The 22,938-nt window shown below is 36.2% G+C and overlaps 1 protein-coding gene across 1 annotated transcript; it reads left to right on the top strand.

Annotated features, from left to right (window-relative positions):
* Positions 1-2,559: 2,559 nt before the first annotated feature.
* Positions 2,560-3,705, top strand: LOC131067134 (CEN-like protein 1). Its single transcript, XM_058002066.1, has 4 exons — positions 2,560-2,763; positions 2,884-2,945; positions 3,145-3,185; positions 3,488-3,705. Exons 1-4 carry the CDS (start codon positions 2,560-2,562, stop codon positions 3,703-3,705), a joined length of 525 nt encoding a protein of 174 aa, XP_057858049.1.
* Positions 3,706-22,938: the final 19,233 nt, after the last annotated feature.

Here is a 22,938-nt window from a genome sequence, read left to right as displayed (position 1 = left end):
CGCTTGGGAGTATTGTTGCCCTCCCAAGGATTTCAGAGGGCTCGACCTCATTTCTACCTAGAAACAAGGGCTTTATTTATGTGCTAAATGGATCATCACAGCCTTACCTGGCGACGAGCCTTGGAAAATCCTTCTTCGGCATTGCATTTCTTCCGGGTTTCTTGCCAATAGGTCAGATTGAAAGGAGATTTGTTTTAAAACCCTTCTCATTATGAAAGACACAATTTAGATCCAGGGTACTTTTATTGTTAAAAGCATCTTGCATGCTTGGGAAGCTATTAAGCCTTGGCTTTGGTGGGTAGGTGATAGTTTTTGTGATGGGATCTCCATGAATCAACACAACCTCTGGTGGTCACCTCTTTTTTAGGTGCAAGGGTTACCACTGGCTAAATTCTAGGGTGTTAGTGCTTTGTGTTTTCACAAATGCGGCATTCGAACACCTAAGGACCCATTTTCCAGAGTTTCTACGAGTCTTCAATCATGGGATGACCTCAAGGTCTAGTTTTATTTGTCTCGACCTAATCAACATACTAAAGACCTTCTGGTTTTGGCCTTACCCTCACATATGTTACATAAGCTTGGCATTCAGTCTGTCAGACCTCGATGGAAGGATTAGAAGTGGTATCCTTAGACTCTATTCACTAGCTGCAAACCCAAAATGGGTTATCTCTGGTTGGTGCCCCATTTGCCTATGGTCCATATTCTTAACTAGCAGTGGCATTTGTAGTCTTCTCAGAAATTGTGGAGACTCAGGTTTCTTGCTATTTGGTCCGCCACCAGTGAACCCAAGATTGCACAATTTGCCTAGTGTGTTCTTTTTCAAGGGTTGCCTTGGGTTCCAGACTTAAACATTTGGAGGTTTTTGATTCCCGGTGCCCTTTTTGTGGTCACCCAAAAAAATTTATGCACAAGTTTTGGTTTTGTAGAAGAGCTCATTAGTATTGGAGTTGGATACATGATTTCTTTCTACCTTTTCGGCTTGAGCCCTATTCTTAGCATATGCCTCTTCTAGGAGATCCGCCTACAATCCCCTTCATTTTTTCCCAGGTATGGCATGCTATCAGAATGGAGATCCTATTTACTCTTTGGAAAGATAAAAATGTTGTTCTTTTTACTCACAAATCTTTGGATATAAATGTCTCTCTCTATGCTAAAGCTTGCATTTGTAATAATGTATTAATGTAGATTCACGTACAAGCAGATAAAGTGGCTCTTGAGGTGGGCCACTTACATGAGCTCCTTTAGCATTGGGGTAATTTCCCATGTGTGGTTGCCAGAGTGACGTCGGATTCTATTTCTGTTGACCGCACTTCGCCTTGTGGCCATTGTCAGGGTCGAAGATCCTCTGCCCGACGCTCTCAGACCCCATGGTCCTAGGCTCCTCACCACTCCTGTAGTGGGAGAGAAGACATGTGGAGGTTCTTATCGCCTTCTCCTCCGCGTCGTGGCTCTGCCTCAAGGTGGCCTTCTGCTGCTCCTGTTACTTTGGCTCCTACTACCGGTGATGGTTCTGGGTGGCCTGCTACCACCACCTCCAAATTTTTTCGCTTGGCTCTAGCTATTTCACCTCCCATGGAGGAGGAAGGAGAAGAAGAAAAAGACCCAGAAGATGGATGGTCTATGTCCGACCCGACTCTTGGCCCCACTGATGTATGGGGCAAGAAAGATGACTAGGATCGTCCCCCCTCGGTTGTCACTGCTTTGTCTACTTGAGGAAGTTTTTGATGAATAGCTTTGTTTATTTTGCTCTGGCTTCTTACCATGTGACTCTCGTGAGGTGATCTTGTATCCTCTGGCCTTTTTTTGTGAATATGTACTTTAATATTATTATCTAATAGAGAAGGTCTATTCATTAAAAAGATAAAAAAAAAAAAAAAAAATTATAATAAATCTTCACATTTATATATCAGTATTCTAAATACTTGAAACCTATTCCAAGTTTTTTATATATATATTATTAATGCAGGTATATAATTCATTCCGTATAACTCAAAGTTAATTCCAAAAGAATTCTGTAGACAAACAGCCCTTTTAAGTTTTGTTTTCATTAAAAATTTAAAGTTCTAGACGCGTGCAATTGTTAATTGTTTGAGTGTGAAACATTGATTCAAGTCCATTTACCGAAAGAAGAAAAATTATGTATACTGCAAGCTTATACCATAATTAAGTGTTTAATCCCATATTTAAATCATTATTCTGATTCCTATTCCAAAATTTAGAGGTTTACTTTTGCTAATGCGCCAATTTTAAGGGTTTTAAATGTAGTAGCAGAATAAAAGCCGTGTAATCCAATTCCTCAAGTCCTTGTCAGATCCCACAATGAATTCGGCGAAATTATTACGTTTACATTGTATATACAAATTACGTCCAAGTCCGAAAGGCCGGTGGAACTTTGCAAAATATACAAAAATGTTGTTCGTTAATAACAGTAACGTGTTGTCGAATAAAGACGATTCCATGTCTTTATTACACCTATAGGTACCTCCAATGCCTGCATTTACTAACCAAGCCCACAATCGCTCTATTGTTTACTAATTTTCTAAGAAAATCATTGACAAAATGATGTCTAGATTGCTAAAACCGCTGAAATCTGCCGAAGTGATTGGAGATGTTGTGGATGTGTTTACTCCATCAGTAAAGATGAGCGTGGTGTACAACACAAACATGGAGGTCCACAATGGCTTTGAGTTCATGCCTTCCTCTATCATTTCCCCACCTCGAGTTCAACTTCTTGACACTGATCCCGCCACATTTTTCACTCTGGTAATTTTAACTAAATGCATTTTACTTACAAACCCTAAAGCTGCAGCTATAGAAATTCTTTGGACATTCTGTTCATTTAATGATTGAATTTTTGCTGGGTACAATTGTGTTTGCATGAAGATCATGACAGATCCAGATTCACCAAGTCCTAGCGATCCTAGTGGACGCGAGTATCTCCACTGGTATTGTCCCCATTTTTAAGCATTTACATTTTAGTAATGATTATATCTATTTTATCCATTTTCTGAGTCTTTTCAACTAATGATGCATACTCAGTTCAATATTCTGTTCTTATCTCGACACAACAATGCTCACATAAGCAAAGCAGAGTTTGGTACACTAAAATTGAATATAATAAGCTGTTTCGTGTAACGTGTGCAGGATAGTGAGCGATATTCCGGGGACAAAGTCTAACTCTTTTGGTAAGCATGGAATAATGTTTCCTCTTTATTTGACAACAAAGATTGTATGGATTTCACTGGGTTTTTAGGGTTGTCCTAATAAACACTGGACCCCGCTTTCCAATGAGTAAGCCGTACTAGATTGTCCTTAGGAATATTGAGACAATCTTTTACCTATTGTACTTGAAATGTGTCAGTAGATTCTCCAAATTATTTTCTCTGTCTCATATCGTAATTCTTTTCTGAAAGTATTGTCGTATGATACATCTGATTTCATTAAGATTTCCATTTCCCTTAACCTAATTTTGGTAAGTTTAATGTAGGTCGAGAAATTGTGAGCTATGAGAATCCAAGGGCGATAATTGGGATCCATCGATATGTATTTGTATTGTTCAAGCAAAATGGAAGGGGAACAGTTGATTCCCCTCAGTCACGGCAGCATTTCAAGACTCGGCAGTTTGCAGAGAGAAATGGATTGGGATCGCCTGTTGCAGTGGTTTATTTCAATGCCCGGAAAGAGACAGCGGCTAGGTTTCGTTGAACTCCATAAAAGTCTAATATTTTGCTCTACTTCTTCTCTTGCTGTGGTGTCTTCAGTACTCTTCTGTGTCTTCTTAAAGTATTCCCATTCTGCAATGCTAAGTTTGTGGGACTCTATAATCATTATGTACGGAAAACTCCGATATATAAATAGATAATTGGTTTGCTTTCCTTCTTTATGTTTGTTTATTTCTGTTAACGCTACAATTCGCTGTTGTTTGAACGAGCTTTCGATTTAATTTTATAATTGTGTGTATATTTTTTATTAAATTTTATAAAAGTATAATTTATTTATTTGCATGAAGGGATAGCGAAATAGAATCGCACCTTAAAAGTCCTCATAAGATTTATTTTTTATTTTTTTTAATTTGAAATTTATCTAAAAGGATTGAAATAATATTTGGAATCATAAATAAATTTTAATGTTAGTAAATGTATCAAACCTAATTAAATTATTAGACATGATTGTGTGTGTTATAATTTTGTTTTAGAAATAAATTAATTGTTAATGTATGTAATTTTGTTTATAAGTGTGTGTAGCAAAATGTGAGTTCAAAATGGAATGCAAACAATAAAGGAAAACACTCAAAATTACAAATTAAAGAAACATCATTGTAGGGGGGAACAAAACTACAATAAACATAAAAAAATGCAAACCAAAGTAACACTTATGTAGTCACAAATTTAGCAGCATAATGGTAACGTTGCTTTGAAATTGCTCAAGCTAGCATGAGGATGGTATGAGAGCTCAAGTGTTAATGAGGGTTCAAGATTATGGCATTGCATACTGAGAGAATGGAGAGAAAGTTTTGGTTAATTGGGTGAGAGATGGAATTGAGGGCCAATATTGAGAGATTGAGATCAAGGATGGAAAACGGTTAGGGTTCTGACCTCTCATGGGAAGCCAACAAGCATCAACTTAGGAGATCTTTCAAGAGGCCATAGGGGGATGTGAGAAATGATGGGTAGAATGTAAGAAATATTTTCATAAAGGGATTTCTTATCTCTAGACTCTAGGGTACTTTGGGGAAATGAATACAATAATTCTTTATTCCTTGGAGGGGACAAAGTGGGAAAAGACCCATGTCAATCCTTTCAAGAAGTGATTGGAACTTAAGGTTGAGCAGGATAAGGGGTTGATTTTGTGGGAAAAACCTTTGGGATTGTGAATGTGCATGTCATTGGAGGGAATGATTAAAGGGATAATCATGGATTAGGGGGCAAGTGAGAAATGTAGGAATATTTGACATATGGATAGAGAATGAGTGGAGGAATTAGAAATTCCTTTTAATTCAAAATGCAGGGAAAAGGGAATTAAGTTAAATAAATAAGGAGGCTTACTTAATTTAATAGGTGGATTAGGACTAGGTTTCAAATGCAAGTGGCAGGGTGTAGGAGAAAGGGAAATTTTAAATTAATTTTAAGTAAAAAAGAGGATGAAAAAGAGATAGAAATTTAATTAAAGAAATGTGGGCTTTTATTTAATTAATTGGGACCAAGGATTAAGTAGGTAAATTAATTAAGTTAATTCACTTAGGAATACAGAAGAAATAGTCTTTATTTAAATAGTTAAATTATTTAATTAGTAGCTAGATTGTAGAGAAAAGATAATTTAATCAAATAGTAATGATCAAATTTAGGTGTCTACATTTTAGCCCTCTTTAAAATGGCATTAAGATAATATTCTTTTGAATAAAATGAAAGCATTGGCGATAGAAAGCAACATGGACAAAAACATACCCCAGATGATAGGAAAAGTAGTTGGGCTAATGGTGATCAATAATGTCCTCTTGAGAGAATGGATAGGAAAGAAAAGGGGTTTGAGTAGTGTCTCAATAGGAAATAAATTGAGGAAGGGGCAACGGAAAGGGGAGATGTGCCAAAATTCTAGGAAGAAATGGTGAACACATAAAAGACCAGGATGAAAAAAGGAGAGCATAGGAGAAAATGGGTTAAAAAAGGGAGAGCATAGGAGGAATTGGGAAGAAAATTAGGGTTTTGAGGGACAATATATAAGGGAAAATTTAAAATTTACACCTCATTTACACCCTTAGAGCTAAAATTGATAGAAAATTTGAGTGTAATAGAGAATGAGAAATAATGAGTGCTAGTCAAGCACCAAGGCACTAAATGGATGTGGTGAGGAGGGTACATGGATGAGATGATTCAACCTTGAGGTAGGTAGCATCAAACCTAGCTTGTACATTTATTTTGTTAGCAATTAATGTTTTTTTGGTAAAAAAATAGTGATTCCTTTGGACTGTGTCCAATGAATACATGTGCGAAGTACTGGAAGCACGAATATGTTGCTCCCACATTTAGATAGGGGTTGGTTAGACTAGAAGATTGGGTCCAAAGGGGAAAATTTGTTGAAGATCAACAAAATTTCTAGTCTCACTAGTTTGGAAAGGGATAGGATGACAAGATTAGCAGAATTGATCTTATATTGGCAGGAATGCTTATAAATGGGCGATCAAAGGCAGAAGGGTTATTAAATTGGTGGAAATGCTTTATGAAAGAGCAAAATTGCATGGGAAATGGTGAAAGTGCTCTATAAAATAGAAGTACTATAGGAAATTGGTGGAATCATGGTTCCACCAAGGGAAGAGAGAGAAAATAAAAACAAAGGAGGAGATGGGGGGAAGGACTAGTGAGTGGGTTTTAGATGAGAAATGGCTAAGACTATGTTAGTGCCTGTGTAGATTATCATAGATAGCTTCATAATTTGGGAGATGAGGTCTATGGTGATACAACACACACACAAGGTTGGAGTAGAAGAGTGGTAAGCGATTGAATGGCTTGGCCTAGGGTATGTGGTACAGATGCCTTATAGTATGATTAGAGAATTAGAGATTGGACACGGTGATATTACATTTTTCTATGGGAGAGACGACTATCATTGCTAATTATGTATATAGGATTTTGCTATTCCCAATTAAGGGACCACGGGTGGTGATATGGGACATCTAAAATGCAATTTCATTATACATGCTGCTAGGGATGATGAAAGTACCTATGGAGAGGGGTACATTGGTGCTAGCAATATCCCAAGAGGTAGCCACTTTAGATAAATATCTACATCTTTATGTTTTCACCGTAGATAGTGGGTTCCTAACTCTAATTAGGGAATGACTTGCTATATCATTCAGTATGGTACACATTATTGTGGATGTCATGGATCGACAAAGACTGTGTGTGTAGGGGATAATCATTCTATCAAATCTCTACAGAGAGCTCCATCTGATCTATTATCACAGATAAAGAAGCTTAGGCTTCTCGGAAAGTTACAGTTAGTATGGGCTTGGAAGGATATCCTAATAGCCCAACCAATTGGGTAGAGATTATATAGGGTACATGGAGAGCCATTAGTATACAACTGGTGAGGAGTATTTCATTGTGTGGGTACCATGGTTTATTACTATAGAGTATTGCTGGAATAGCTAGATGAGAGCTACATTGTATGGAGGTCATACATAGAGATAGAAGGATGGCATCATTTCTTCATAAGTAGTACTATTTTGTTACGAGCATGGAGTAAATTTATCTCATTCATTAGATTATTGTCCTTAAGGAAATAGATAGGTTGAGTCTAGCAATAAGAATTTGATATTGATCATGAAAAAGTTAGTAGATGAAAATCAAAGGATTTTACACATGAATGGCTATGAAGTCTTGAGGGTAGATAGAATAATACCTAAGAGGAAAATTATAATGTCACCTTTTGAGAAATTTTAGGGTATTGGTTGAACTCTACCACTCCCTCTTGAGCTCTTATCTTGCAAGTTGCATATTGTAATTATAGATCAACAATTTTAGTACTCATTGGAGATAGAATTATGTATTGTTCCAAGATCAAGGAACAAAGAGAAGGCATGGTAGACAAGATCACTCTACACCAAGAAAGGGTGAAAATATTTTTTGACAAGAAGGCCAAGTCCATAAAATTCATGGAGGGAGACATAGTGTTATTGTGCAACAAGAGGAGATAACTAGAAGAATCTCAAGTTAAGTTTGGTTCCTTGTGGAAAGGCCCATTCAAAATTTATCAACTATGTGGTAGTGACATAATCATGGGGGCTTCACTTAGTGAGCCTAGTTTATATCATATGCATTCATGACATACTAAAGAATCCCCCTATTTTCAAAAAATATTTCCCTAAAATCCCTTTTTGTCACCCCCTCCTAATACAGAACCTGAATTAAAATATTCATACTAGATATTGTATTTTTTCATAACCTGAATTAAAAACCCTCCTATTTTCATTGATAGGCAATATATTGTACCCTCATTATTGGAATATTAAACCCCCCAATATGAGTGGTCATGATATAATATTGCCTAGTAAGTGAAGCCCCCGTGGACACAATCAAGCTAGCTTATTTTAAAGGAACAATCTTTTCCCTCCTCTATAATGGGCAAGATATAAAATTTTACTAGATGAAGAGTAGGTAATTATTGCCTTGTATCATAGTAGAATAGGTGAGTCTCAATTTTAGTTTGCATCTAAGTAATGGTGTGCATGTGTTGGTTGTTCCTATGTCCATTTTTTATTTCCAAACATTGTCAACCTTCTTGTAAAACTAGAGATTCTAGGTTTGTGGCTACATCAGTACCAACATTTATCCCCACTCATAGCCAGTTGTTGCCTTAATTTTACCAATTATCAAAATTCAAGTCCTAATATCTAGTTTTTGAATTTAAGACTAGCAATAAATGTTTTCATAATGAGTGACCCCATATTTGGTGTCAAAGCTTCTCATAGTTAGTATTTTTTAAAGCTGGATTGAAGTTTTGTCTCAGTTAGAAACTCTCGTTGGATCCCAACTAGCCTATTCATACTAGTTCAAGGCATTACTATCTTTTCCTTAAGTTCTTTCAAAATCTTTGTCAACCTTTTGTCTTTTGTCTTTTATTATAATAGCCTTCTTGGACCCTGATGTTTGTTCCCATACTTAATCTTTGAAGCTTTACCATTAATTCAATATGAAAATTCTTTAAGTATTCAAATTTCAAATGCCATGTCAAAGTATGATACTTGAACACAAACTTACTTCAATGTGAAGCCTAGCCAGTTTAATTCCTGAGTCCTAATAGGATAAGTTCATTAAGTTTTGAAATATGTGTTGGAGTTCTATGTGATCTCCTAATCATGATGAAACCTGACCATTGACTCTACAATAAATAATTAAAAGCAGGAAATGGTAGGTTTTATATAACTCAACCCCATGCAATAAATACATTGATGTTTTGACAAAGATCAGGTCACTCAAAGGTTAAAAAACCTCGTCAAATTTTGACATGATACATTAAACTAAAGAAAGTAAAGATGGAATGAGAAATAGTTGAGGATGGCCCCGTAACAAAGTCACTAATAAGAGGACAAATAGAGTTTGAAAATAATTTTTTTAGTCTATTGGGTTGTCCTAACTAGTTCAATGACAATGTGATGATACTAATACCAAGTTACTGGACATTAATTACAAGAAGACAATGTAGGTGGATAGTTAAGGCAACTTTAAGAAAGATTAGTTATCCCTAATTTGTTATTTTAGAAACATAATTGAGAGGTCATAGCCCAACTTTCACAAAGTAAGAAATGGAGCATACTAAGCCAACACCTACCACCATTGTTACACAAAAGGTAAGCCATTTGAGAATCTTTAAAAATCTTATCTCTGATAGTGCTAGTATTTTCAAACTTCATAATTGAATATTATTGAAATAAGGGGAGACTCAACTAGATATTTTTAGGGTGATAAAACATAATTCATGATAAACTACAAATATTTGGGGTATGAGCATTTGAATGGATTATAAATCTCATTACCAAAAGTTAGAGATGCCCAGATAGGGCATATCGACTTGAAACAATTTTGGGACTATATAAAGATCCCTAATAACCATCCCATCATATAAAAATTAATGTAAATCATATTTATAGAGGCCATGACATTCCTAGTGGGGATTCAATGCACAGATTTGGTGATGGAATGTATTAATATATAGGACTTTAATACCTAGTATATTAGGATATGTAAATAAAAGTTTCTCATAATGGGCTTTCCTTTCTGATGCAGGAGCATCCCTAGTTGATGAGAAATTTTGCATCAACCAAAAGTATTTCCTTTTAGTTTAGTTCTTGTTTAGTTCAATATGTAGTTTTTTGTGCTCTTACCGGTTGGTATCGGTAGTTGCTTCATTTTCATTGCAGATCCTATTTTCAGTTTCCAGGATGGTTCATGTGCTTAATTCCAGTTTCTCAGTTCATTTGGATTCTTTTTTGATCAGTTATTTCTCCTGGTTGGCTATTTATGGGTTTCGGGATAGTTCTTGTGCTGACAAGTTAACTTTCCTTCATTTCCAGAGTGATTCTAGGGGTGTGGATCTATTTTGGGTCTTGTCCAGTGTTCTTTGGTGTGTGGTTGACCTTCCTACTGAACCTCACCTCTTGGTTGTTATTTTTCGAAAGTATTGCTTTAATTCTTAAGGCTGACCTAGTTACACATTTTATTTTCCTACATTGGTAAATGTAATCTTAGGAGGTCGACCCAGATATGTTATGGTGGGTATATACTTGGCATTATATAATCATTTGTAGGGGCAGAGGAAGTAGAATTGAAAATAAGGATTGAGATTCGCACTTAGTGATCTTGTTGATTCTTAGAGTCCCAGTTGGATTATATCTGGCTAATAGCCTACATGTCACCAGTTAACTATCAGATGTTTTAAGATGATTGTTTGATGGTAACCGGTTGGTTGCTGGAGGTTCTATGGTAATAATATGATTTGTTTTTGTAATCTTGCTATGTTTTCTTGTTGCTTTCACTGTGTTACTATTGCTGCATAAGCTGGTTGATTCTCTTTGAGGGTTTTACTAGTTATGGTGGCATCAAGTGTTATCATAGCTAGTTATGAACTAGTTGGTGGAAGATTTGTTTTCAAATATTGAGGCATTCTTTTGGGTGGACAGAGCGTGGATTGGAGGCAGGTTGAGCGTGTGTTAAATAGATCGTCGAAGGGAGGCAATTGAAACCGGTAGTCAGATCACCAAGTTGAGGTAGTTCACTAGAGTGGAAGAGGAGATATCACCTAGAAGGACAAACCCTCAGAGGGTAGAGCAGATGATGGAAGACTTCAAGAATGAAGTGAGGAACGAAATCCAAAACGCTTTGGCTAGTTTGCAGAGAAACCTTGAATCTGAGGATGAGTATGAAGAAGTCGGTGAAGAGCTTGATGAAGAGGTTGAAGGACCAGAAGATGAAAGAGAGGAAATATTCCTAAGAGCAGTGGTGCAAGCGAGTAAAATTCATAAAGTGGAAGTTTCAAACTTTTCTAGAACACTAAAACCAAAGGATCTGATTGATTGGATTAGAGAGTTGGACGACTACTTTGAGTTTGAGGATGTCAAGGATTCGTAGAGAATCTGGTTGGCATAGAATAAGTTGAAAGGGAATGTTGCCTTATGGTGGAAAGAATTACAGAAAGATAGAGTGGAGAATGGTGAAATGAAGATCACATAGTGGAGACATATGGTCGCAAGATTGAAGGCCAAGTTCATACTAGGAGACTATGAGTTGGAATTGTTCAAGAAGTTGCAGAACCTGAAACAAAGAAACATGACTGTGAAAGAGTACACTAAGGAATTATATAAGGTGATGATTAGATTTGGACATAGAGAGATGGATAGATAAAAAGATGTGAGGTACATAAATGGAATTGCATTTAACATTCAGAATGAGATGAGTATGTTGAGGGTTTCCACAGTTGAGGAAGCTTACTAGTATGCTTTGAAGGATGAGGAGAAGATGAGAAGAAGACAACCGAATAGAGGGAAGGAGAAATTCAAGGGATAGATGAGGACATAGAAGCAGAGTGTTGAGGAAGAATCAAAACCTAAGTGGAGTAAAGAACTGTAACATAAATACAAAGGAAAGGTACTAGCAGTATCGGTAGAGAATTTTCTAGCAAATGTTTCAAGTGTGGAGAAACCAGACATAGATTTTATGAATGTAAGAAGGGAATGGCAAGAAGTTTTGTGGCAAATGAGGAACCAAAGAGTGAGGTTACTAGACTTGACTATATACCAGAGCAAGGAGAATCCCTTACGTTTAGAAGAGTCATGATAGAATAGAGAAGTGAGGATACTGGATCTACTCAAAGAAAGAGTATTTTCCGGGCTGTGTGCAAATCAAGAGGTAAGTGTTGCAAGGTTACTGTGGATAGTGGAATTATTGACAATTTGGTATCTAAGGAGATGGTTATGAGGCTTATATTAAAGAGGCTTGAGAATCCGTGTCCTTATGAGGTGAGTTGGTTACAAGATGATCAAAAGATAGAGATAAAGGAACAATGTTTGGTGAATTTTAGGGATGAAGTTTTGTGTGATGTTGTATCTATGAGTGCTTGTCATGTCTTGTTGGGAAGACCTTGGCAGTTTGGTAGATGAGCTATTTATGAATATAGTAGAAACCTAGTCACTATTGAGAAGGTTGGCAGAAGTTCACATTGATTTATTTGAAGGAGAAAGAGAAGGAGCTGAAGAATCTGAGCCCTGAGAAAAGTTGCAATACTGAGAAACTGGTTGCAGAGGTAATACCAAAAGGTAACATGAGTTTGAAGAAAGATCTAATAAATAAGCCTGATGGACATATAGAACCAGATGACAGAGAACTTATGGTGACAAACCGGATGAAGTCTTGTGTTAGAAACAAATTAGGGTTGTAGAATGCTCTTCTTAATGATGTTGTTGAAGTTCTTGTTAGTTGATTCTGCTTGTCCATTACCTTGTGGATAATAATTGGATGAAGTGTTTAAATATATATTATGCTTAACTAACCAATCTGAAACTCTAAGGCCAATGAAAGCTTAAGCATTATCAGAAATGATTGATTCTGGAGTACCAAACGTGGACAGTAGGTCTTGATAGAAATTTAGAACAAAAGTTTCATTAGCCTCTTTCAATGGAACTGCCTCTATTAACTTTTTGAAATAATCAGTTGCTATAAGAATCCATTTGTGACCTGCACTAGAAGGTAGATTAATAGGTCTATAAAATCAAGTCCCCACTTTGCAAAGGGCTACTCAACTTCAATTGGTTGCAAAGGCAAGGCTACTAGCCTCTGTTTGCCTACAAACAATGAGCATTTCTCAAATTTTCTTACCCATGAGTGAGCATCTTAAAACATTTTAGGCCAACAATAACCAGCTCTCATAATTTTTAGACCTATTGTTCTTGTTGCAAAGTGACCTCCTGCAAGTCCTTCATGAAATTCTTTTAGAACTTTTTCAATCTGATCTGTCTCAATGCATCTTAGAAGAACATTATTATAATCTCTTTTGAACAAAATACCATCTATTAAAGCATAAGGAATGGCTTGTAACCTGAAATAGCTTTGTTTTGATCTGTCTAAACCTTCTGGATAGTAAACAGTTTGTAAATAATGGACAATTTTCTTATTCCAAGTGACTAGTAAAGCTGGGGCAACAGGTTGTTCGTCATTATTAAGCACTGTTCCAACTTGTTGCTCCTCTTCTTTACTATTTTTTGTACTTCTAGCAAGCTGTTCACATAGACCCTTGCCTCTAACTAGCTTAGTTACCTTGATAAAAATTTCATATTCCATTACCTTAGTGATCCAACTTGACCTTTTATCATTTATGTCTCTGCTGAGAAAAAACTCTTTCACTGTAGGATGAGCAACCATAAAATGAATCTTATTGTTAGAGAGCATGTGCCTAAATTTTTGAAGGCTTCTTATTAATGCTAACATAAGCTTTTCTTCAAATGAGTATCTAGTCTCATAATCATGCAAAATCTGACTAAAGAAAGCAATTGGCTGTTCTAAGTTTTCATCATTTTGTGGACACAACATTGCAGAAATAGTATCCTCACTCCCAAAAGCATATAGAATAAAATATTTCTTTAAATCAAGATTAGTGAGAGTAGGGGCTACTATAATTGCTTCATTAATTTCTTCAAAATTGCTTTTACCTTCCTTAGTCCACTGAAAAGGAATATTTTTCTTAATCATGGTTGTAAGTGGCTGCATCAATGCTGCAATATTAGGAATAAATCTTCTAATAAAATTTATCCTACCTATGAAACTCTAGAGTCCCTTTTTATGTGCTGGTAATGGCAATGCAAGTATTGTTGCTATCCTCTCAGGATCTACTGAAATTCCATGTTTTGAAATAATATATCCCAACAACTTGTCTTCATGAACAACAAATATTCTCTTCTTGGGATTTAATGAAACTCTAAATTCCCTCCATCTTTCAAATACCTGTCTAAGATGGTCAAGATGTTTATTTTCCTTTTTAGAAATACCAGTTACATCATCCAGGTAAACCAAAACAAACTTGTTGATCAGGCCTTGAAATGTCATATCCATTGCATGCTAAAATGTTGCCCCTGCATTGATCAGTCCAAATGGAATTTTATTATAAGCCATTGTACCCCACTTGGTGGTAAATGTTGTTTTTTACCGGTCTTCTTCTTTGACCAAAATTTGGTTATATCTTGAATAACCACCAAGTAATGAGAATCTCTCTAAACCTGAGACAACTTGCAAAATTTGGTCCATTGAGGGCAACAGATAATGATCTTTTAGGGGTGCTCTATTTAAGTCTCTAAAATCAACACATAGTCTAAGTTCACCATTCTTCTTCTTAATGGGAACTAGATTGGACACCCAAGATGTGTGCTTGATTGAAAATATGATATTTCCTTCAATCAGCTTATTTAACTCAGTCCTCATAAGATGTTCTAATTTTGGATTATCTACCAACTCTATAGTATGCTAAGATAAATGAGGATCAAATCCTTTCAAATCTTCATACCTCAATGCAAATATCTCATTAAATTCTTGACAAAGTTTAACAAAAGCGTGTTTTTCTTCAAGGGTACATACCTTGCCAATTTTAAGTAACTTGTCCTTGAATATTTCAACAGGTTCATAATATTCTTCCTTCACAAACATGTTGCCTTTACCCTTTCTTACTTGCTCATCTGTAATAAAAATAGATTCAAGAGTTACCAAACCCTTAGGTAGCTTATTAGTTTTCAATAGGAGAAATTGATTTTCATATTGCTCATTGAACTTACGCTAATTTCTAAGAGAAAAGTTAGCTTCTTCAATTAGGAAATTAGTAATCTACTCACCTGAGTCAAAAACTTGCTAATTAACAATGTTATCTAGAACTAAGGGCCTTATTGCAATTTTAACATACTATTGTCTATCAATATTTCCTACCTCATCTGCTAAGTTAAATTGAGCACCTAAAGCAACAAGCCTACTTGCTTCTTTATTTTGACTTCTAGGAATGGACAACAGATTAAATGCATCAAAATATTCAATTAAATCCCAAATTTTATGCTTTTATATTTACAAAAGATCATTCTTGTTGACATGTATATTCCTTACTTGGCTCACAACTAGTTCACTATCACCAAAAACTTGTAAATATTTAACTTTTTTCTACATAGCCCATTCTAAGCCATGTGCTAATGATTCATACTTAGCTATATTACTTGTACAGCTAAAAGAAAATCTAAAAGAAGTGTAGTATCTCATCCCTTTGGGTGAAACTAGCATAACACCACCTCCGGAACCATTCCTACCTCTTGGACCATCAAAATAAAGCTGCCAAACTTGATTTTTCTACTGTTTTGACTGTTGTTCAAGTGGAATTTCCTCTTTCTCAAGCTTAGGAATAACATAATCCTCCTCATGAATCATATAAACACCAAGACCAATTTCATCCATGCTGATGAAAGGATCTTCTACTATATTTTGGGCTACTCACTCATCCAAATTCACATCAGGTATGCACTAAATAGGTGTATCTTGATCCTGGATAAGTGGTAAACTCCTCATGGTCACTGATGGCAAGATATGCATTTATGTGATTGGGGGTATATGGTTCTACGTCGTAAGTGGCTTGAGGTTCTAACTTAATGGTAACCTTAGTACCATACTGGGTTCTAAAAAACAAGTGTGACCAATCGCCAGAAAGGTATCCTCCTAATTTTGCTGTGAAATCTCTAGATAGGCAAATAGCAAAATGTCGAGGCAAGTCAGCTATGTACATGTCCTGAGGTATTACAAAATTAGGACAAGCATTCAAGGTCAATCCAAGATCAAAATAAAGCTGCCAAACTTGATTTTTCTACTGTTTTGACTGTTGTTCAAGTGGAATTTCCTCTTTTTCAAGCTTAGGAACAACGTAATCCTCCTCATAAATCATATAAACACCAAGACCAATTTCATCCATGCTGATGAAAGGATCTTCTACTGTATTTTGGGCTACTCACTCATCCAAATTCACATCAGGTATCCACTAAATAGGTGTATCTCGATCTTGGATAAGTGGTAACTCCTCATGGTCACTGATGACAAGATATGCATTTATGTGATTGGGGGTATATGGTTCTAAGTCGTAAGTGGCTTGAGGTTCTAACTTAATGGTAGCCTTAGTACCATACTGGGTTCTAAAAAACAAGTGTGACCAATCGCCAGAAAGGTATCCTCCTAATTTTGCTGTGAAATTTCTAGATAGGCAAATAGCAAAATGTCAAGGCAAGTCAGCTATGTACATGTCCTGAGGTATTACAAAATTGGGACAAGCATGCAAGGTCAATCCAAGATCAAAATAAAGCTGCCAAACTTGATTTTTCTACTATTTTGACTGTTGTTCAAGTGGAATTTCCTCTTTTTCAAGCTTAGGAATAATGTAATCCTCCTCATGAATCATATAAACACCAAGACCAATTTCATCCATGCTGATGAAAGGATCTTCTACTGTATTTTGGGCTACTCACTCATCCAAATTCACATCAAGTATGCACTAAATAGGTGTATCTCGATCCTGGATAAGTGGTAACTCCTCATGGTCACTGATGACAAGATATGCATTTATGTGATTGTGGGTATATGGTTCTAAGTCGTAAGTGGCTTGAGGTTCTAACTTAATGGTAACCTTAGTACCATACTAGGTTCTAAGAAACAAGTGTGACCAATCGCCAGAAAGGTATCCTCCTAATTTTGCTGTGAAATCTTTAGATAGGCAAATAGCAAAATGTCAAGGCAAGTCAGCTATGTACATGTCCTGAGGTATTACATAATTAGGACAAGCATGCAAGGTCAATCCAAGATCAAAATAAAGCTGCCAAACTTGATTTTTCTACTGTTTTGACTGTTGTTCAAGTGGAATTTCCTCTTTTTCAAGCTTAGGAATAGCATAATCCTCCTCATGAATCATATAAACACCAAGACCAATTTCATCCATGCTGATGAAAGGATCTTCTACTATATTTTGGGCTACTCACTCATCCAAATTCACATCAGGTATGCACTAAATAGGTGTATCTTGATCCTAGATAAGTGGTAACTCCTCATGGTCACCGATGACAAGATATGCATTTATGTGATTGGGGGTAATGGTTCTAAGTCATAAGTGGCTTGAGGTTCTATTTTAATGGTTGCCTTAGTACCATACTGGGTTCTAAAAAACAAGTGTGACCAATCGCCAGAAAGGTATCCTCCTAATTTTGTTGTGAAATTTCTAGATAGGCAAATAGCAAAAAATCAAGGCAAGTCAGCTATGTACATGTCCTGAGGTATTACAAAATTAGGACAAGCATGCAAGGTCAATCCAAGATCTTTGACTAGACTAGCTAACTTAATTGTTGTTCCGTCTAACTATACAACTCCTCTAGAAACATTCTTGAAATTTAGACCAAGTTTATCTGCAAGGTCTTTGGGCATAATTGAACTACTAGCTCCTGAGTCTATCAAGCAATTGTAGACTAGATGGTTGCCAATTATCAGTGTTACAAAAAGTGGAGGAGGCTTTGGTGTTTGATTTGGCTGATTGTTTTTAACTAGGATATCATTAGCTAATGCAACTCTGGGTTGATCTTTTTGAGGCTCATTAGTTAAGGAAAGACTATCCAATTTGTCTCTTAGCAATTCTTTTTGTTGAGGAATTTGCAATGCATCTATCATTGTCATAGAAACAATGTTCTTTCCCATAGATTCAAAAATATTAAATGGAACACCACTAACCTTGTGTTTTTCTTTAGCTGTTGTAGGTTGTCCTCTTGGTAAAATTTGCACATTTTGGACAGGTGGAGGTGTACTAATAGCTTGCTGACTTGTAGAAGCTTTTTGTTTCCCTTTATCTAGTTGTTGTCCGAACTTATTTTGCTTTTTCCCATTACTTACAACTTGTTGTTGATGATTTGCAGCTTGTTGTCCAATCTCAATAGCACACTTTTTTGACCTTGTATTAGCTGCAATAGGTGAGAAAGTTATATTTTGTGGCTGTGAATGATTAACTCCACAAAATTCCTCACCTTGCCAATTCATTATAGCTACCTTAGGACCTTCTAGTTCTTCATTTGTACCTACATCCTGATAAGACATGTTATTTTATACCATCAAGGCATGTGATTGAGCATTCATTGCAATTTGACATGATGCTTGACTATGAGGTTGTTGGCAAGGAAAACACCAGTCTTGTGTGATATTGTTCTAAGCAGGAACAATTTCTTTAGAAGTGTTAGTAGTATTCTGATTTTACTGCTGGTTTTGCCTATTATTGTAGTTCCTCCTTTGATTCTGAGCATCAAATTGGTAGTTAGGCCTATTGGATTGATCAGGAGCTTGATAAGGGGCTTGATACCTTTGATTTTGGTTCTGATTTTTCTTGAGGTTCACCAATTCATTGCCAAACATTTAAATAGTTTGCTGGATTTGTTGTGGTTCTTCAACATTATTTATAAATATTTCTTGTAGCATCTGTAGTTTCTTTGATGGGTCTACAATAACAATTTTTGAGCATAAATTTAGAAATCTAATGCTGGCACAATAGGTATTGTAGCTAAAGGGGGTACTTGTAAAGGCATTTATGGTTATATATCAGGAAAAATAGGCATAGCCGGCCTACGGGAAATTTTACCAGCTTGTTTAAGGTTGTTTACTTCTCTAATAGATATATCATAAGCTGCTGGTAATGTAACCGCACCCATAGATTGAATCATAACAGCAATATCGTTATTTAAAGCTCTCAAATAATACAAAAATGCATGCTCAGGAGAAGGTTTTACCATTGTAGGAATTATATTCCAAGTTCACACAAAATGATAATTGAAATAAGTCATCTACTCTTGTGGTGCCCTCTTGATAGTGGTCATCTGCTCAACCAATGATAGGTGATTTGACTTATCTGTAAATTGTGTTGTTAGCTTATCACCTAAATCATCCCAATCAGCAACTGAATTAATTTGCAAACCTCTGAACCATTGAAGCACTTTGCCTTTGAATGATGATGCCAGTAGCTTGAGTGCCACATTCTCTTGGGCTATATGGTTAACTGCACATAGAGATACTATATCTCTTATATGCTCAATGGGCGTGACATGGTCTTCACTAGTGAAATTAGGAAGACTTTTCTGGGTTGTTCCTGGTATTAGATCATGTTGGGTCAAATTTAAAGGGTTGCCTCCCTTGAAGGGTACAAAAGCATGTGCTCTTGGTATGGCCATTGCAAATACTAGAGAATTTACTAGTGGATTCTGGGTAATAGATGATTGAATTGGAGTAGTTGCAAATAGAGGATTTATTTGGGTGGCAAAAATTAGGTTGAGAATTAGGTAGAGGAGAATAATTAGACAGATAATTAGTATTTGGAATTTCTAGAAAAACTTCAACTAGTGATCCTTCTGGAAACTCAAGTGTTGAATTTTCTTTTTTCTCTGTCTCTTTTGTTGTCCTTGACCTTCTCTATGATGGTGGTAGCTCAATATGCTCAATTGGATCCTCGCTCTGTCTAGTTTAATACTTTCTCATATGTTGTTAAGACTTATTCTGCACATAGAAATAGAAAAATAGAGTCATCGGGTACTTAGAAAAAATAACCTCAAAAGGTTGAATTATTGTTGTCAATACCAAAACAACAACAAAAATTGATTTCCTTTGAGCTGTGATAGCTCAAACGGGTCCCACTGAGCATGCCAAAAACTATTGTCACTGAGGATTGCACTCATGATGCTATGTTTGAAAAAAGGAATCCTCTGAAACATGGAAACACCTTCGAGCCTATGGGTTGCTCAAAGTGAAGGTGAATCTCCGGAGATCAAGTCGGCTTCTTGTTTGGTGAATCTCTCATAAATACTTGATAAGAAAAGAGATAGAAAGTGATAGAAGACTTGTGTGTAATAAAAATCTATTCTAATGAAGGTGATGCACCAAATATCTTATCTGAGATCTACAACCTACTTAACTCACAAAAAAACTTCTAGCAAATAACTCTGAATCTCACAACTCAATTGAGCATGTAGATGCATAAATATTTTCTAGAATGGTATGAATTTAATGCGTGTGTGAAGGAAAGCAATAGATTTTCAAAACTTCAAGCAATTAAAATCAACTAACACAAACTAGAACCTACAACTAAGATGTATCTTCTTGCACCACAAATTGACTGAATGAAACAAATTAGAGGATAAAAATCACAGGAAATCATCAAATCATTCATTCAGAACTAGACAAGAAATACCAAGAAGGTGATCTGCTGCTATATTACTGAAAATAAAGGAGTATGTTGTTACAAAACTCAAATACTGCTGAGCTACAATTCTTTTTGCAAAAAAATTTATGCAAAAAGAAAGAACCAGAGGGAAAAAAGGAGGAAGAGAATACATAGAAATTCTTATGAATCCCCTTCAAAAACCCTAAAAAGACTGCATGAGAAAAACCTTGGGCGAATCTGCCCACAAAATGGCAAAAAAACTCATGCATAAGACTGCAAAATAATAATCTTTATTTCTCAAAAGGATTGCCACTAATTCTGCATGAACAAAAAATCTCTTTACTGCATATGGAGCTGCTAGTCCTTCCTAACAAAGCTTCACTAAAAAAGAAGAACCCTTTGTTTGAAAATCTGCATGTCTAAGTGCAAAAAATAGCTATCCCTATGTGAAATCTACATGATGAAATGAACTCAGACTGTATTAAAAGAAATCCAATTAAAAATATCAAATGTATTCCCTGGAAACAGCTATTCATGCTGAAACTTCTGGTATAAATGGTTGAAAATGTGATCTCTCTATTTCATGAGCTTTCTAATGGTATGCAACACTTGAATTTTGGACAATTGATCAGTGTTTGAATTAATATTTTTATGCAGGAATTTAACTCTTCTCTTGGCGGGCTTTTCACTGTGTAGACGACTAGTTCTCCTGACCTCTAAAATCAAATCTATCGGGTCAACGGCAAGTTAGTCGAGAAACTATCTTGATCGTTTGATCCTCTTTGATCTCTATCTACACTCTATCACATGGCACTTTTTGATTTCCTTTGGGGTGTTTTCTCCTTTTACCTCAACACGGTCTCACTAACCACCAGATTTGCTAACTTATTGCTTGTTACCAACTGCAGACAGATACCCATCGAGCAAATTTAAGTCACGACATAGCAATGCCCATTGAGCAAATTTAAGTCATGACATAGCAACCACCATTGGATCCCTCAGAAACTGCTTTCTTTTTACCTTTCTTAGTCACTTAACCATCTGCCCTAACCGTTAGATTTTCTCTTTAACTACCAGAACTGCTAGCGGCATGTCACCATGTTGTGGTGATTAATGCCTGGGAACTTTTCTATTGTGGTATAGCAACAGCCATTGTATCTTTTTAGACTTGCTCGACCTTTAAAATCCCACCTGAGTTGCTCTTTAAAAAGAATAGGCCCTCTTAGTCACTTGACCCTTGCCATGTGTTGTATTCAGATTTGTCCGTGGATCCACCTGGGCTTCACTTAAAAAAAATTTAGCACTCTAAAGCTGGCCCACCTCTTTCTTATCTTTGTTCAACAAGTTTTTTGTTGAAATCTTCTCTTTAGCAAATAGCCTGCAAGACTCATTGAAAGCCAAGTTTCACCAAAAACGCATCTCACTAGGTCCCAACGCTTAGTCATTAAGTCGTGGCTGTAATCATCATGCATCTCTGCATCACAACATAGCAACAACGGTAGGATCATCTTTGGTTGTCGTTGACCTTTCTAACTTGCTTGCTAGTTCATCTCTCTGAGTGGGTATCTCTTATGCCATTGTATCGCCACACATCAACCACTGGTTTGCTCACAGGTCCAACTTGTCCCGCAACTTGGACCTACCAGTGGACTTGGTTTGCCTTGGTTCTTCATCTACTCTCTATGACGTGGTGCATCCTTATTCGTTCTTAGCCCACCTGGATGACCACGTCATCGGTTGCCAAGTTGCAGGGAATAACTATCGAGCACCTTCATCACATGGTATAGTGACTGTCTACCCTAACTATAATGACAATAATAATACCTCTAACTGAAATCTCAATCCGAAGTTTGGACATTCATATGGTAGAGTTTACTATTTTCATGGCTAGTGTTCATTTAGTTGTCAATCTAGGAATGTAAAACTTGAAATGGGTCTGCAATATATATGCACTAAGCTCCTTAAATGATTATTCTACATTACTACAGTGACTAACATAATGCAGAAAGGAAAGGCAGGAATGGAAATTTTAAAAGGCTACATGAAAGCTTCACAAAACACTGTTGAAATGATCTAATGAAAATAATAGAAATCACACTGTTCTATCTTGGCTATAGGAACAGTCAATGGATTTATTTATAGTGGCTACAGGAACAATCTAGTCATGAACTTCTACTACAACTAAGTAAAAACCAACTTCAATAATCATAAACACAGGATCACTCACCAAGTGGGCCCCCTTGGATGAGTGATATCAAACTCTTAGCAAAGAACTATTAATAGATCAGAATAACATATTCTTATTCATTTCTTCCTGAAAGATGATTACATATTCTAAAAGAGAAAATTCAAAATGCTTGACAAAAACTCTACTCAATCCCTTTCCATTCTGTCTAACTCTCAGAAAAGAAGAAAGAACTTATTATAAAGAAAAGATCAACTACAATGGACAACTCAAGTTACGCCCAGAAGAAGAGGCGGATAATTGTCAGATAACTAAGAGCTTGGCTGCAAGAGCTGTGGATCTGAAACTGAACCACAGTCTTTGCATGCCAAAGCGATATTTTGCAAATTCACTATGCACCAGAGTTAAACTCCCATGGTGAAGTACAACTACTCTGATTATGCCATACATTGTGCTCGCTTGAATCTCCTTCAGTTTGACCTCCAGCTATCTGAATGTGATTCTCCAGTCCTTAG

The sequence above is a fragment of the Cryptomeria japonica genome, chromosome 11 (assembly GCF_030272615.1).
Source record: "Cryptomeria japonica chromosome 11, Sugi_1.0, whole genome shotgun sequence".
Lineage (NCBI taxonomy): Eukaryota > Viridiplantae > Streptophyta > Pinopsida > Cupressales > Cupressaceae > Cryptomeria > Cryptomeria japonica.
This window is presented reverse-complemented; position numbering and strand designations above follow the sequence as displayed.

Excerpts from the sequence above, each read along its gene's own strand:
- LOC131067134 (XM_058002066.1), top strand. The coding sequence starts at position 2,560 with ATGATGTCTAGATTGCTAAAACCGCTGAAATCTGCCGAAGTGATTGGA. Across the intron at positions 2,764-2,883 it reads CCGCCACATTTTTCACTCTG|ATCATGACAGATCCAGATTC; the intron begins GTAATTTTAACT and ends GTTTGCATGAAG. Across the intron at positions 2,946-3,144 it reads GGACGCGAGTATCTCCACTG|GATAGTGAGCGATATTCCGG; the intron begins GTATTGTCCCCA and ends TAACGTGTGCAG.